Raw genomic sequence first — 18,327 nt, 5'->3', positions numbered from 1 at the left:
CATCTGTTGGGTGCATAAGTATTCACCCCCCTGTGTCAATACTTGGTAGAACCCCCTTTCGCTGCAATTACAGCTGCAAGTCTTTTGAGGTATGTCTCTACCAGCTTTGCACATCTAGAGATGGAAAGGTTTGTCCATTCTTCTTGGCAAAAAAGATGAAGCTCAGTCAGATTGGATGGAGACCGTCTGTGAACCGCAATCTTCAAGTCTTGCCATAGATTCTCTATTGGATTGAGGTCTGGGCTTTGACTGGGCCATTTTAAGACATTAACATTCTTTAATCCAAACCATTCCTTTGTAGCTCTGGCTGTATGTTTAGGGTCATTGTCCTGCTGGAAGATGAACCTCCGCCCCAGTCTGAAGTCTTTTGCAGACTGCATCAGATTTTCTTCAAGGATTTCCCTGTATTTGGCTCCATCCATCTTTCCCTCTATTCTGACCAGTTTCCCTGTACCTGCTGAAGAGAAGCATCCCCACAGCATGATGCTACCACCACCATGTTTCACTGTTGGGATGGTGTGCTCAGGGTGATGGGCAGTGTTGGGTTTTCGCCACACATAGCGTTTTGCATTGAGGCCAAAAAGTTCAATTTTGGTCTCATCTGACCAGAGCACCTTCTTCCACATGTTTGCTGTGTCTCCCACATGGCTTCTGGCAAACTCCAAACAGGATTTTTTATGGATCCCTTTCAACAATGGCTTTCTTCTTGCCACTCTTCCATAAAGGCCAGATTTGTGGAGTAGACGACTAGTAGTTGTCCTGTGGAGAGATTCTCCCACCTCAGCTGTGGATCTCTGCAACTCCTCCAGAGTAACCATGGGCCTCCTGGTTGCTTCTCTGATTAATTTTCTCCTTGTCCGACTCTTCAGTTTGGGTGGACGGCCTCCTCTTGGTAGGTTTGCGGTTGTGCCATATTGTTTCCATTTTCTTATGATTGATTTTATGGTGCTCAGAGAGATGTTCAAAGCTCTGGATATTTTTTTATGACCTAACCCTGCTTCATATTTCTCCACAACTTTATCCCTGACCTGTTTGGTGAGCTCCTTGGTCTTCATGATGCTGTTTGTTCAGTAATGATCTCCAACAAACTGAGTCCGTCACCGAACAGGTGTATTTATACTGAGATTAAATTGCAGACAGGTGGACCCTATTTACTAATTATGTGACTTGTGAATGCAATTGGTCGCACCAGATCTTTGTTAGGGGTTTCACAGTAAAGGGGGTGAATACATATGCACTCAACTCTTTTCAGATTTTTATTTGTAAATAATTGTGAAATCCATGTAATATTTCCCCCCACTTCCAAATGATGCACTATTTTGTGTTGGTCCATTACATAAACTCACGATGAAATAAATTTGAATCTGTGGTTATACCAATACAAAATGTAGAAAAGTCCAAAGGGGGTGAATACTTATGCAAGGCACTGTATATTACATTATATAACATTACATGTTATTTAGCTGACGCTTTTGTCCAAAGCGACTTACATTTTTAGTACACTCAACATTTTATGAGGGGCCATTTAGGGGTTCAGTATCTTGCCAAGGACACTTAGGCATGCAGATGGGAAAGAGTGGGATTTGAACCGGCAACCTTCTTGTAGCAGAACACACGCTCTATCCCCTAGGCCAGGCCGCCCCTATATATGGTGTTATATGGCGTATATGGTGTTAAAGTCTTTCTGTTTTGGTTTGGGGCTAACATAGACCCCATACAGTGAGTAGTCTATGCAGAGACTGAAAACTATAAAATGCATTATTTCCATTGAAACAACATGGTTTTATTGAAAACCACTGACAGCTCCGCAGCCCGAGGTAGAAGGCGCCAGGCCACATCGCCACAGGGACCGTGGACACCCAGGGAGCCAATGCACAGGTCAACTAAGTCCACTTACAGCGAACATTGGGGTCTTTCATTCATGTTACTGTAAAAAAGTTTTGTTCTACAGTTTTCACAGGCTCTGTCAGTAATTTACTGCTCTTCTCTGTGTCTGTATCATTTGGCTGCACATGGCCTACAGCATCGAGCCAAACCGTTTTTTTTTACAGAGTTTACACTTTTCCCTTTATTTGTTGTAATTGCTTGATTAATATGGTGTCGCTATTGTTGTACAGTCTTGTGCATAATTACCACCTTGAGGACTGGAGTTGAACAGTTTTTTGGTGCTATCGCTAGTACCTAATTTCCCCTGATCTTTAGACAACAGTAGAATAACAGGTGAACAGCAGTCTGCTGGAACCTTAGAGTTACTTGAAAAAGTTCCGGAGAATAAAACTTCAAGGTACCTTCATTCAAAACTGGGCTCTAGTCAAGACCATTTTGAGTTAATGGCAGGGTTGGGAAATATTCTTCTTATCAAGGCTTATTTAGGTTTTTATAAATTCCCTCAAAGGCCATACTAAATTACTGAAGAAATACCAATAACCTTCTTATTAATAACCTCTCCATTGTGACAGCGGGAACTGCTGCCCTTCGACAATAACAAGCACATTAAGATGTCACAGCGGATGTTTTTTTCCCTAAGAGTGGAAAAACACCAGGGTAACCCCTTTCCGGTTTCACTTAAAAAGCTTTAATTTAGCATGATAATTTGATTTCACATTTGAAAGCTGGGAACCTGATTGGAACAATGTAGTTTGATGTTCAGAGTCAAAATTCAACAGCCACTTGCCATCACTGAAGCTTTAACTCAATTTTGGGCCCTTAACCTCCGGAGGCTGCATTTGAAGACAGATTATGTCACAGCGGTTTGACTAGATCAAATTCCAAGGCTTCTCCAAATGCAGCCAAAATATGTGTCCTTTCACCCCCTTGTAACGGAGTCTCCAACATGTGGATCCTTCCTGGCCCAACATATCCCAGGATTCATTGCGCTTCTGTTTCTTGAGGGGGTGATGGCAGTAAAGAGAGAGTCAAAAACATTAGAAGATTCTATAAGAACTCAACCGAACAACTAATAGTACACGTTCTCTTGCTAGGCAACGGCTGTAAATGGTTTTGTATTTATATAGCACCTTTCTAGTCTTGATGACCACTCAAAGCGCTTTACAGTACAGATTTACATTCACCCATTCACACACACATTCATACAGTGCATCTATTCGCAGCACTTAGTTATTCTATGGGGGGCCATTCGGGGTTCAGCATCTTGCCCAAGAACACCTCGGCATGCAGATAGGTCAGACTGGGGATATAACTGCCAACCTTCAGGTTGGAGGACGACCACTCTACCCCTCAGCCACCTGTAAGGTGATAATCTGGTGCTGCATTAAGCAGGCCAGACGCAGACTACACGGCCAATGAAGGATGCAGCAGCTGCATAGACCAGGTCCTCAGGTTCCCCAAAAGGTGTGTTTTTCATCGCCATTAATTGTTTTGCTTCTTCATTGTAGTCTGTTTGTAAAACCACCACTCGTCATCCACCAGATCTCTGCAGTGAGACTAAAGTTTACTCAGTAGATTCTTGAACTGGCGGCTTTTAGCCCTCTGCTTTTGATTAACTTAATGATAGAAACAATTGTTGAATGTGCAAAGAGACTCTCTTAGTGCATGTGTGCGTGTGTGACCTGTGCAGTGAGGAAGACGTTGAAGTGCTGGCTGAAGGACAGGATGGGATGCTCAGAGATCTTGTTGAGGAAACGGTGCAGAGCTTTTCTTCTGGTCTCGATGAAGTCTTCGTTGAATCGTTCCACCATGCCTTTCATCACAAACTTCTCCGGCAGCGGCTGTGGAAAGACCAAAAGTGTGTCCTAAGTCAAAGAGCCAAATTATGGTAATGATGGTGACATAGCTCCACATGGCCAGCAGATTATGTGCTCCTCTGCACATAGGGAGTTAAACTTGGATGGTGTGTTGTTGCAGTTAGAAGTGACTCTTTTTTATTTTTTAATGTGAACTCAATCAATATGCATTTTCCATTCTAAAAGGATTGCCATAAATAATGATATATTTTTACTTTTTTCATCTTTTACACTAGTTGTTAAACATGACTCTAGTAAACAGCCCTTTATATATATTGTATGTCAGACAAGAAAATCTTACACCCATATTCACATGTTTGATTTACAAAATTTTAAATGTAAAAAAAGTGTATACAAATAAAATAGTAATATCAGAAAAAAACATGCTTAGAAGGATAAAGCAATTTGAAGCCAAAGAATAATCTCTTTTTCCGCATTAGAGAATCTTAAGTTAATGTTACATATTCATCCCATCCTCTCCATCGACCCTCTCTTCAAAGCTACGCCCATATGAACGTGCTTCGTCTAAAAACTGCAGGAATACAACTTTTTCGTGACTTGCTCGCTCACTAAATCGCCTCTGCTTCTCCTTTCTCTCTAACTGAAACTCAACTCATGCACACTGAGAGCATGGGTAGGGTGTGCACAGGTTGGTTAGTGACAGACAGGTACACTGACCAATTGTTTCATTTGGCCCTAATGAAATGATTGGTACTGTTCATTACAGTCCTATCAGGACCACAGAACCTGCCTTTTTTCCTTTTCTTTCTTTTATCTCATTAATTGATGATTATCTAGGCATGAAGGGGATGTCAACAAATAAGATAAAAAACTGTTTCAGAAATAACTTATCAAATCTAGGGGAGAGCAGGGTAATGTGAGCCATTTTTTACATTTGCTCCCCTCTAGGCGAGCTAAAATTATATATCAGTAAAATGTCCACATTTCCCATTAATTCAGGTTGTTTCCTAGCAATGGAAATGATCAGAATGTCTTCAGGACAAGGGGCAGTGAAAATATGATTGTTTTTTCAAAAGTGGTCTTGTGTCTCACTTTACCACGGCTTAGGGAAATCCAGGGGGTAAAGTGATCCACTTTCTTTTTCCACTTTAAAACTATGATAACAACACAGTTTGTAATAGTTAAAATCCTGACAGCTAGATTGACAACCACACATTCCAAAACTATTATCGGACTAGTAACAGATTTATGGGGATTGGTCAATTAAGCAAATATATGATTATTATGATTCATGTGATCTCTTGCACACCCTAGCTTACCTGCACATTGTTTCTCTGTCCATTTAGCAGAGACTGGGATATTGTTTTTCTCTGCGTATTCAAATGCCAGTTCACGGCACTTAACTGGACCAAGGCCATTGAACTGATCAGCTAGTTGTTTCAAGTGTTTGGCAAGCTCATCCTCCATCTCATCTGTGAATATTCTCTTTGCCTCAGCTACTGCACCCTAGCCTGGATGCCAGACGAACTTAGCCCCGCCCACAACATTTGAGGTCGGGAAGTTTGGTCTGGAGTCGCTCCGTTGGGGAGAAATTATGCCCGGTTCGAAAGTGACCGGACCAATCAGATTGTCAGGGCGGGCTTTATACGATGATGGACAGATGATCAACGGTAACGTAATCAACCACGTCATCAAAGTGCCCTTGGGTTGAATTTGTTTTCAACAAACATGCCTGCCGCTGGAGAGCTGAGATGTGTAGATGCTGCATTTGAGTCTGTTTTAGAAGACATCGACAGCGCATTCATTTTGAAAGAGGAACAGAGAACGCGGAGGCGATGCCTAAGCGCCGCGCCGCGCTAATCCCTATCGCGCCGGCGCTTGGCCGTCACACCGGACACTGAAGCGACACTGAACCGCCGGGCAGCGCTAATAATATCACCCGTTGATCCAGTAGTATAAAAGCATATACTTACTTGTTGCTCCAACATTAAGCAACAGCGTCCCAACAACTTTATACAACATGTTCCGAGGATCATACAACTCACTGTACTTCTCCACTTCAATTATTAATTTAAGGTCATCCATGTTGAAGAACTTCTCTGTTTGCTCCGGAGGGTCGAGGGTAAATTACGTATTCTCCACTCAAGATATGTGGAGAATACTTAGCCCCCCCCTCTCTCTTTTTATCTTTATCACTGCTTGTGTGGCTGTAGTGGATGGGCAGAATGGGACATTTAATAATGTCATTGGTCAAATTAAAACTCCAGGACAACAGAAGGCGAATTCAAAGGATGGGATGCATATTTGATCATTTATATCATATAAAATATGTCATCAATATCGTTAATCATTTTTCAGTGTGTTTCCTGGCGCGATACGCTCGCGTCAAGCGCAAAAAATAGACTCGACGCCAAAACGATCGCTGCACGGCGCGAGGCAGCCTTGGCGCAGCGCGCTGCTTTAGCCTCCGGTGTGTCCAGCACAAGGGTTTACCATGGGAGTGGATGGGAGCCAGCTGTTATTTAAGGCTTGACGCTGCGCAGAAGCGTCGCTTCGGCATCGCTTCAGCGTCCGGTGTGAACCCGGCGTTAGTAAATAACTCACAATGCGTCACTTAACATACGTCACATACTACGTTGCTCTGATTGGTTGTAGGTCTATCCAATTGAGACAAGAGGCATTTTTTACATCAACTGTTTCTCTAAAAAATGCTGATCGTGTTGGTAAGCTCTCCGTGTATCCTTAAATTATTTTTACAACCCCGGCAAAAATCGTTTTTACTGATCTTCTTCTACATCTTCCAGCGTGCATGCAGCTGAGTTCTGTTGACAACAACTATGCGTCACTTTACATACGTCACATACTACGTTACGGAATTTTATTTCCTGGTTCGGTTGAAACACGCCCCATAATCACAGCCCAATGGAGCGGATTCACATTCTGACTTGAATTGTGAGTATGAAAACGTCAGGCTATCCTTTCCCAGCACCAGCTCCAACTTCTCCTTCATGGCAAGGGGGGAATGGGAGGGGCTTGAAAACATTATGGTCACATGACCACAAATGGAACACATTTGTGGTCATCGGGTAATGTCTCACATTACCCCGCTCTCCCCTACCTTTCTACCTTTAAAGACATGCAATGAGCATGGTCCTGTTTTAGACCCATAAAAAACACAGCCTACCACACTACCCAAGATATCATATAATCTACAACTTAATCGGAATGGGGATAGAAACGCTTTTTTCTGTAACACATGTAATTTCATTGTGTAGAAACATCATATCTTACCTCAACTAAGATACTCCTCCATTGTCTAATTTAACCAAAACAAGTAATGATTCAGAAAATAATTACAAAAGTAAGACAAAGATCAACTCTAAAAACCCTGAGTGCTTTGGAATATGTATGACAATAATATCAAGTATGTATGACTTGTGGTAAATGAGCTGTGGTCTCTACCCACTGGACTTGTGACGTAGTCCACAGATGTGTTCAGCAGATGATGCGGTGGGCTAATACATACGTGGACAATGAGTGTCGGGTGGTTTTCCTCCAGTCTGCTCCTGAGCCATAAGAAGTCCTGGTAGCGTCGGTGTACCTCATACTCACTGGAGTCAAACTCACTCCGCGTAGTCTGCAGAAAGAAGCAGCAAATCACTACCCAATTACCACACTGCATAGCCTACAAGACTGATGTCAATCTTCGGATTTTCACAAAATCAAAGAAATAGTATGTTTTTCCTGTTTTTAGGGAAGTAATAACATGAGATGGTGCTGGTGTGTTGATTACACAGGGATGGAAACAGAGGGAGCAGTGTCTCAGTCTTTTAACCTACACCTTATATAGATCAAGTAAATAATTTTTTATCATATAGAGTAATGACATGATCATGATGTCATTATGACGTATAGTGTTGTAATTAACAAACCTTTGCAACCAATAGAGACAGAAACTTCTGATTGTTGGTTGCCTCAACTGTAGGTTCTAATGAACCATTCCCAAAGTATCAGTCCATGTCTGATCTCCATCTCCTGCAAATCCTAACAGGTTGGCACACCCCTGTGTCTGTCCTCAACATCAGCAGAGATACTGTCATTGTCTCAAGTAAGAAAGTTGATAGAAATGTTGCATTTACTCTGAGTTATACAAGTAAGAGCAATGACTGTATGTAACTAGATGGATGCAGTCTTTTTACTATGCTGCATGTACACAGCCATTTACGACATTCTCACCTTGGTCAGAACCCTGTACATGATGAAGGTCTCAATGGCAGTGACCTGGCTCTCCGGGTTGTCGACAGTGATGAAGATGTCTTTGGTGTTAGTGTCCTGCTGCTCTTCTTCATCCTCCTCTAGTCTGTACTGGTTGACCATGGAGCTGGGAGAGTTGGGCATGGAGCTTCCATCTGCCAGGGATGTGTTCTGAACCAGTGAGGCAATGACACTGTAAGTGCTCAGCAGATTTCCATGTGAACAGCAAAGAGCAACATCATTTTCAAAGAGATACTCAACATATATGGTATTAGCCATATGTGTAAGTCACAGTGTATCTGTGACAGCTCGCTGTTTAACTTACCTCTGACTGTTTAACACGTTTGCGTTTGGTCTAATAACACATGTATGATACCATAAATCCCCAGTATACAGAACATGTATCACTTCCTGCATGTGCTCCACCTTCACTGTGCCATTCATGGTTCTTGACTGTTAAAAATGTAATTGACATCACTTTTCTAAAACTAAATGTAGAAATTCTTTACATTCTTTTGCCAGGAAAATGCCACAGAAGCTCTGATGTCACATCTTATTATCGACCAACGTTCATAATGTTGAGCATGTGAGAAAAAAAGACTGAGCTGACCAAGTTCTTTGTTGCAAAATTGGAAAATCAGGAAATGTTTCCAAGACAAGCTTTTCTTTCCTTCACTTCTGACTGGACAGAGAGGAAAGGAAGTGCTGCAGCTGATCACCACATCACTAATGCCACAACATGATTTGGGTGTCTTTTATCATGACTATTACGCCTTGTTATGACCGTTTCACATAATATTGGTGGGCTGTTGTAAGTATTTATGGTCACTAGCATCTCTGCTGGAGGTGAACAGATCATCTGGTAATAACAATATGACATTAACACAGGCAAAAAAATAACCTATTGTTTCCCATCTGCTTTAACAAATAGAATTTGGCTTCATCTGATCTGTACTGCCAGAACACCATCAAAGCAAGCTTTATTGGACTTTAAAAAAAAAGTTTGGTTGCAGTGTTACTCTTTTCAAAATAAAAAAGGTATACTATTATTTGGCGCTATATAAATTAATTGAATAACAAATGATCTACCGTATATTAAATGTCTATGATTTGACCATATATCGACATGAAGGGAAATAATTCACTCTAAGCAGGTCACTATGTTTATTTATTTCCTTTTCTTCCATCTACCCAGCCAAAAACAACCGTTTTGATTAGAGTAGTCAAAAGAGCAGTTGCCACCAAACTACAGGCAAATGCTAAATACATCCATCCATAACAGTGAAATCACTGAAGGTGTCAAGGGGGAAAACTGCACATGTTTATTCAATTCAATTTTTATAGCGCCAAATCATGATATATATCATCTCAAGGCACTTTACATAAAAGGTTTACAGATGCTTTGAACGTACAAACCATTTTAGAACTCATCAATCCCACCACTGGCTTAAAGTAAAAGGTAAGCAACCTTTTTTATAAACGTATTCACTTACCAATGGAATGATAGAATATCCGTGCTACCACCCTGTATAAAGCATCTCTATGCTTGCAAACCTCATTCACAATTTAATCAAGTGTTCAAACAACAAGTCATAATTTGAAAGATGTTGTGTCAAAAATTCTTGGCTTGTGTAATAACTTCCTACAGACTCCAGTGATTGGCTATTGGTCCTGGCTTCATTGACATTGTTGAATGTAGATAGTAAAGCCTCTTTATCAAAACCAAATACAATTTTCACTTTTTCCTCACAACACAACTATTGTTTCTCAAGTTTTCTCTTCTGAAACCCACACATTATTTAGACGCAATTAGAAGTCGTCCAGGCAAATATAATTGGTAGATAGATATTGTTGTGTATAATTGTGCTGTTATTGGTATATTCTTAATGAGCATTTCATGTTTAACCCACGGGCAAAGCACATCTTGAAAACTCAATCAGGACAAGTGTTGGTCTACTCCAGATGTGTGTATTTCGTAAATTGGAACGCGGAGGCCACAATTATAACTAGTAAGGTACTTGTCAAAGTAAGTGGCTGATTACAGTATATTTTAGATTACTGTGACTATTCTGAATTTCTGAACTGAGGATTGTGCACCTAGTTCATTTTTGAATGCTACCTCTGCGAGCCATCTGGACCATTTTCAATTTGTAAACCTAAGCAGACGTTGTAGAGGGCAATAATTTGAATTAGGCAAAAAAAATAAAAATCTCTAATACCATAACCCTTGTGCTTTGTGTGATGAATGGGTCAAATTGAGACCTGTCAAATTTGGACTACAGCAAACACAATTTTTAAATGTTTGTAGAGCCTAAAATCAGCTTGTTTTCTGTGAAAGACACAATAAATTATGAAGTACGGATACTCCCACACATTCATGGCCTTCAAACAATGTTAAGGTCAATGTGACACAGAAATATGCACACAAAGAGAGAAACTCCCTCAGTCAATTTTTAGTACTACCTACTATTATTAATAACAATATACTAAAAATCTTACTTTTTGCGATAGCATAAATTAAGATTTAAAATGGGTATAACTCAGGAAGAATTTTAGATGTAAGAAATTGAAAGATTGACTAATGTAAAAAGGTAATTGCTAGATTAATCAATGAAATCATAAATGTTACTCAGTTTTCCTTTTAGGCAGAAGCCTTTTCCACAGTGGACTTTATGTTGTCACACTCAAATGATACAGTTTATGCAAACAGTGGTGAGTTAAGAGTGAGCTGCCTGCAGGCCTGTTTCCTGTAACAACAGCCAAGAAGCTGCTGAGGTCAGCAGTAATGCCTCGCTCAACAACGACAAACACCTCATGACTTTTCTCTCCCTGATAACTTTGTTATCATGTGATCATACATATGGAACAGGGATCTCTCTATCTAACTCTTTCTGAAAAACCCACAGTCTCCCATCAGTGTTGTTGGAAATGCAGAAATATCTTGTATAGTTGACCTTTACTGAACACAGCAAAATTTTTCCAAATTATATTCAAGAGGAACCATGACCAACATCTGTGTCTTTGGGATTAAGTGGTTGTTATTGTAGCAGTCTGAGGTGAGGGGGATACAGTGATTTCTATCTGTTTACAGATACCAAAGATGTGTTTGCTATGTGTGGCAGATGTCACCAGAGCAGTTGGAAAAATGTTGGTAGCTACAGCTTCCTGCTGCACACATTATATTGACAAACGTTTGACTACACTAGTATAAGGTAACTACCGTAGGCTACCGTTAAGTGTTGCCAGAGCCATGTAGAGAGTGTGTTGCCACCACAGTTAAATGTAAAGTCAACTACTGTGAAAACAATTGCCCATGTAAATCTCTCTCAAAAATCTGAATTTTGTCCAAAGTTTCAGCAAATGTGATGCATGTTTAAGCCGCCAAATATGCGATTCATTGGGAGGAGACATAAATAACAATTTCTCGAGCTTGAATAGGTTAGTCGCAGAGGTTGCTGCTAATTAGCACTTTTGACTTGTTATGGTGAAAACAGTAATTCCATCAATTTGGATGGGTGTTTAACTCCACTCGATGAATCTAAGTCCAATAGATAAGCAAGGTAAGCTCTTCTATGCTTCCACAAACTTCTTAGAAAAATATCTGACACTTCAGCTACTACATGTTCACCAGTTGCTCCCTTACTAACTGTTGTTTACTGCTGAGCAGGTGTTTGCACAAAGGATCATAAAAGCTTTTCTTTTAAAACAGCTGTCTGACAAAATGAGACTGGGTTGTTAACACTTGGTCTTTTTTATATTTTATGAAGACTGTGGAATTTTTACTATTTTGTAATTGATTCACTATAGAAAGATGTACAAATTGATAATGAATGTGCATGTTAATTATTTTGCCACTTTTTTGCCAGTGGCAAAGAGGAAGGCAGTGTTTGACAGACTTGGCCGTGGGAGATGTGGCTGGATATGTCCTTCGAGGATCACATTGGACCCATGTCATTAACCTATCTAATGTGATGGCTAAAACTGCTGCTGTTTGTCTGTCAGGTATCTGATTTCAATGATGATGCTACTTGCATCTGGTACATACACTTTACATAAATACAGTTTATAGAACCTGAGATGTTGCATAATTTGTTTGCTTATAGCTTCATGATTTCATGTTGTCTGATAGCTTAACAAATATTGTCCTTGTCTAACGTTTACCTGCCTTGTTCTGACACCTATTGCCAAATACCTGAAGGGGTTTTGCACTTTAACCAGAATATTCAAATGTTCTTGCAGAGTAAATAAAATGCATAGTGTTTGCACATAATGTACACTTTTAATTTTAACCAGCAAAAGTAGCTCCACAGCAGCAACTTAGCTCCTACAAATTCTCCCCCTGAATGAGGTTTCGGCATCTGAGCTCAGAATCAGAATTCAGAATGTGGTCTTGTTAAAGCACCTTGCAGGACACCCAAATTCAGTTGAAGAGGGTTAATTAAAACCAAAAGCATTTGTGCTTCCACCTCATCTAATTTACCTGACACTGGGGAAAGGCTGCATGATTCCAGCTGTGCTTTTTCTTTTAATGATAATGAACACAAAGCTCACCATGATCATTGTCAATATTAAATTCAGCAAGAGATAATTAGGGCCCGAGCACTATGATAAATGTAAAAATAATTTTCTACTATATTCATCATGACTTTGTACTTCTGTGATAAATGTGGTGAGAACTGGTGAGGTAAACAAATGAGAATCTGTTGAAAACATTAACTGCTTTTTGAATTATTACATAGAAGTGGCCACAAGTTTGAGCTTTGCATATTAGGTGGTCAACTATACAGTAGCACATTTCCTGCCAACCATCACTTTTGCCGCTGACAACATTAACTAACCTTTTCTCACAGTGGTGACATTTAACACTTGTTTTACTTGTCTATTGTTTTCCAGACTAAATCTACGATCCATGAGGACTGTGACCCTGTACCTGGTCTTGGAGCCAATGGAGTTTTGATTTGAGACCAAATTTTGATCAAGATTTGTTTGAGACCTCCTTTGGTTCACATTGTGACCTCACGTAAAGCGAGCTCAGGAGAAACACACACACAAAGAAATAAAGCTATTCACCCTTTTCCTGCAACTTTGCTAAAGCCCTTAGATTATGTTCATTCATCAGCGATTACCTCATAGAATACACTATGGGAATTTATTGATTCATAGTAGATATCCAAATCATAGTCTAAGGCATCAGTTCTTAAGATACAATTTCAAACTTCTTAACTTTTTGATCCATGTCTCTGACATACTGACCTGAAATACATAAATATGAAGCCAGTGGTGGAAAAATGGCTTATTACTTATTACTTTAAGTGAAGTACTAGCGACTTTCAAATTCCATAAAGAAATGGCATGTGTACCTGTATTAAGTATAATACAGTAACAACGTCAACAATTACATCCATTATACTTGACATATAAAACATTAATCATGGCCTTTCAAAGATGTATTACATTATTCAAATTATGCAGCAAAATCATCTACCAACAACCACCGATTCAACCAACCGTGGGGATTCAGGTTCAAATCCATTTGCCTAACAGGTAAAGCTGGGCGAAGAGTTAAAAACAGTAAAGCCGGAATGAAAAGGAGAACCTAAAGATTGGTCAAGGTACTTTCAAGTGCGTTTCTACATGTGCAAGATTTGTTACATGTCAAATATACTTAAAACTGCTGAAAATCTGAATGGAGTTTGGTGTTGGTCTTTCCATAAAGGCAATTCACAGTAATAAGCAGACAGGACAGTCGGGTCCTAAGGTCAGCTCATCAGCTGATCCAGGACATGTGGTTTCCGTCTTTCTCTAAGTGACGACAAACGGAAACTATCTACACACACATAGGAGTAACTTACAATCTTCTACAAGCTGACGTTAAAGCGGTGAGTCAATGAGGTCAGTCGAATCCACGTAGCAACGAAGCCAGTGGAACAATCTGAGTGTCTGAAGCTCTCGGGTTCTGCTGAGCTTGTGTGTTTACCTTGCTGAAAACTTCCAGGTCTTCGTCCTCGTCCAGGTCCAACATGTGTCCGGAGAAGTCCGCGGGGACTGTCTGTCCGCTCATCGCACTCTCAAACTTTCTAGATGAAGTCAACTCATCGGACAGACCTGAGAGTAAACTACCACAACTTCTGAGCAGCGGAAACACCCGGGGAGTGACTGAGGGTTGCACTTCCTCTAATGCTCTTCAAAATAAAAGCCACGCAGCTACAACCAATTCGAGTGTAGCGATTCATTAGTCACCTCAATTATTTGTCTTGTTTGTTTGTTTTCGTCGTTCAGGTTCTTGTAATTGGATACTACTAGTGTATACACACGTTCTTATAATAGAACAATCGAAGTATCAGATTTTTTTATATATATAAAATAGCAAGACTAAATTGTTCAAAATCTGTTTAAAAGTTTATGTTGTACTACAAAATCTTTTCGTTGTACCTTAAGAACCATTGCAGGATATCGAATGGTTTTCCACAGCATTTTATTTCCAATAAAAAAAAACACATAAGGGAATTCTGGGTTCAAATTTGAATATTCAGTAGTTCATTTCAGATTTTCAGTAGAGGAGGAAATATATATTTTTCTTTTAGAATGTTTTATTGTATTTGATAGTCTAATGTGATTTCAGAGTGAAACAATGGTTCATATGAAGTGATGAAATGATAAAAAGTGAATTTGGTGTGTTTTGAGGGATTGACCTGCCTAGTCTCAGTGTGTAGGATTTAAGAGGATCTGCTCTAAGAAAGGATACTCAATCATAACTATTGAGTAGCTTTGGTTCAACATGAGGCATGTTCTTTATGTAGTATTTTAAAGTAATGCTTTTATTTTCACAAAAAATAAAAGTACTTCTGGTATACTTTTGATGATCTTATCCCTCTTGATACATGTGCAGGACTGAGCGCGCAGATGCGGAAGGATCAGTGCAGAATTCACTCCCTGTATGATTCATGTGGGAGAGACTGACCAGGACCGGCATCAGGCTGCAGTACTGTTGTTGTCCACAGGAGTCAACGCAATTAAAGGAATCCATGGTGGAGATGATCCGCACTGTGACAATGTCCTGGGTGTAAAAGTAAAGTAACTATGGAAAAGGAATGAAAAACATGAAAGTGAGATGTCATTAAATGAGCTGTCGCTATTGTGTCAAAGACAGACTGACAGACAACATGTCTCTGCTCAGAGGGGGTAATAGGTCCTAATTTTCCTAGTGTTGTGTACAAACTGCAGAAGTGAATTTACCGGGCCAATGGAAAAAACCACAACAGAGGACTGGTGTGTGCATATCCTGTACAGTTAGCCTGCTTTGCCAAGTTTTAGATGCAAAAGTTTAAAAATTCAAAGCTTGATTCACAGATTAGGAAACTGTCCATTACGATAAAAAAATATATGATTTTTTTTAATAATGTAATGTAGGATATATGAATTGGCACCAATGACAAAGGTTTTCATTTAGTTCTCTTGCATAACAAAACATTTTTAAAACAATCCTCAGTTGAAGATGAAATGAGGTCACTGAGTGTCTGGCCAAGGCTTAGAATATAGAGGCAAGTCTGCACCAGGAGCCACCTCAGCCTGAGATAAGCTGTAGCAGTGAGGTTGAGAAGGAGAAGGAGAAGGAGAAGGAGAAGGAGAAGGAGAAGGAGAAGAATGCCATCCCCGAGACTGGGGGAGACCAGGGGCCTCATGTACTAAGGTTGCGTACGCAGAAAAACGTGGCGTACGTCCTTTTCCACGCTCACGTTCAGATGTACAAAACGTGAAATGACCGTAAAAATGTGCGGTCCCCACGCCAGCTCCAGAGCTGTCGTACGCACGTTTCTACAGCTATTGTTCCTTTGGCGACACTTAGAGGTGACGCTGGGAAACTGGGAAAAAAGGTGAAAACAATGACTCATCAGAGTGATTTGCAAATCAGAGACACACTAATGAACAATTAACACACCTTGCAATTATATGGGTGGCTATAAAAGCATGCGCAATGGATGAAGAAAATTGTTTTAACAATGGCTGTGTTAGCGTTGTTAGAGGACATCGCAAATGGTCACATCCGAAGGGACCGTATATTTAGGGAACGCGAGGACTTACTGGCAAATGATGACGATTGGCTCATGAGCCGATTTCGTTTCCCCAGGCCAGTATTACTGGAGCTGTGCGCAGAGCTGCGGCCGGCCCTAGAGCGCCACACAGCCAGGAGCCAGGGGTTGTCCGTGCCAACACAGGTGCTGACCACGCTGGGGTTCCTGGCAACAGGGGCCTTCCAGCGGGAGCTGGCCAATCGGTCAGGAGTGTGCCAGTCCACCCTGAGCCGAGCCATGCCAGCTGTGTGGGACGGAATCATCCGAATGTCATCCAGGTACATCAAATTCCCATACAATGCTGTTGAACAGGCCCACATTAAAGCGCAATTTGCAGCAACAGCCGGTTTCCCTAATGTAATCGGAGCTGTTGACTGCACACATATTGCCATAAAAGCGCCATCACAGGATGAATTTGTTTACGTTAACAGGAAACACTTTCATTCTATCAATGTCCAAGTGATATGTGATGCGCAAATGCAGCTCCTTAACATCATGGCAAGGTGGCCTGGTTCAAAGCACGATTCATTCATTCTGACCAACAGCATGGTTGGGAACAGGCTGGAGGCTGGCACTGTACGCGATGGGTGGCTTCTGGGTGAGTAAATGCTTTATTCGTGTAATTGTCCCGTATGTATAAACCAGCGTAATGCACATCTGGGGCTTGTGCACATCCAAATATCATGTTTCTCTGACATGTTCAGTATTCACGTCAGTAAAAGCGGGCGTAAAGTTAGAAATGTCGCCCGCGGTGCACTTCTGCATTCATTCATTGTGTGGTTTTTACGTTGTGTATTGTATTCTGCGGCTTCATCTGACCCCAGGGGGCCGTGGCTACCCCCTAAGAACGTGGCTGATGACACCTCTTACAAACCCCAACACCGACCAAGAGAGGAGGTATAATGACCTCCATTCCCTGACGCGAATAATTGTGGAGAGGGCAATCGGCCTGCTGAAGGGACGGTGGCGATGCCTGGACAGGTCGGGGGGGGATGCTACTCTACAGACCTGAGAAGGTGTGCCACATTGTGATGGCCTGTGGCGTCCTCCACAATGTGGCACACCGCCATGGCATACCACTGCCAGAGCAGCACAACCCCCCACTGGAGGAACCGGATGCCGGACCCGTCAACTGCAACCCACCCCGAGGAGCCATACGGGCCTGGCAGAATGTGATTTCAAGCATGTAAAGAGGCAAGGACAGAATTTACTTTGACACAAGTGTATTTATTGACGCTCTTATGTCACCGAGTACATTTATAAGCCGATCAAGGCGATCATTAATGCCACCGATGGCTCTGACGATTTCTGCCTGTGACTCCAGCACAGCTCGGTTGAGGACACGGCCGGGCGGGTGGTTGGCAGATGAATTGGAGGCGCCGCGTGCAGCGGAGCCGGTGGAGAAACCGGAGTCAGCGGTGACGCTGGAGACACCGGGGCCGACGGAGGAGAAAAATTTAAGTAAACAAACACGAGTCAAAGTCTTTAATATCCTGGCATCTTTACGCATGACTTATGTGTATTGTAAGCAGCCAATTGTATGACCAGTATAATTACAGCATTTATTAATTCAGCATATTTACCTTGGGGATGATCGGTGTCCCCTTCATGGGCTCCCACCACTCCGGTGAGAGCTGTGTCACCGATCAAAGCGGCCACTCTCAAATCGAAGGTGGAGAGTTCCCCCACTCCCGTCCCCCCACCTGTTGCGGTCATGCTTCGGCGGTGGGCAGAAACCCTCCGCTTCACCTCCACCTTGAGGTCTGACCACTTTTTTTTAATTTGAGTGTGTGCGCTGCTGAGACCCCACTGCATTGACGGCCTCGCAAACACGCTCCCACTCATTTGTCTTTTGTTTAGCATTTATCCCTGTTGACAGGGTACCAAATAACATATGCTTGCGCATTTCTACCTCGTGTAGCAAAATCTCGAGCCCGGACTCCGTGAAGTTGCGTTTTTTAACTCTGTTCATGGTGCCAGGTGATCGGATTAAGAGGTGAATCTCAGGTCCAGGGGCCTATTTAAATGAAATTGCATATTTAAATGAGGGCGTGGACAGGGAGGAGTTTGGCACGTCGGCATGTGCGCTCAATTCCACGTTGATTGAGATGTACAAAAGAAACGTGCTTGGATCCATGCGTTCGCACACTTTGATACATCTGAATTTATTTGTGCGTAAGACAGTTTCTGGGTTTTGGCGTACGCCAAGTTTCAGTATGAAATCCACGCAAGTCTTAGTACATGAGGCCCCAGGAGCCTGCGTTGTCTGACATGGACGAGGGGAGCCCAAGCACCGG

At 41.6% G+C, this 18,327-nt stretch overlaps 1 protein-coding gene across 1 annotated transcript in view; it reads right to left on the bottom strand.

Moving 5' to 3' along the window:
* Positions 1 to 14,101, bottom strand: part of snx7 (sorting nexin 7) — a 77,026-nt gene extending 62,925 nt beyond the window's left edge. Inside the window, exons 1-4 of the mRNA XM_062379326.1 lie at positions 13,936 to 14,101; positions 7,941 to 8,129; positions 7,231 to 7,341; positions 3,570 to 3,728 (exon numbers count right to left, since the gene is read on the bottom strand). Of these exons, the coding sequence (XP_062235310.1) occupies positions 3,570 to 3,728; positions 7,231 to 7,341; positions 7,941 to 8,129; positions 13,936 to 14,019 (543 nt within the window). The 5' untranslated portion in view covers positions 14,020 to 14,101. The remainder of the gene's footprint in view (positions 1 to 3,569; positions 3,729 to 7,230; positions 7,342 to 7,940; positions 8,130 to 13,935) is intronic.
* Between the last annotated feature and the right edge of the window lie 4,226 nt (positions 14,102 to 18,327).

Source organism: Platichthys flesus, chromosome 21, assembly GCF_949316205.1.
Source record: "Platichthys flesus chromosome 21, fPlaFle2.1, whole genome shotgun sequence".
Classification (NCBI taxonomy): Eukaryota; Metazoa; Chordata; class Actinopteri; order Pleuronectiformes; family Pleuronectidae; genus Platichthys; species Platichthys flesus.
The sequence above is the reverse complement of the archived record's forward strand: the minus strand, read 5'-3'. Positions and strand labels throughout refer to the sequence as shown.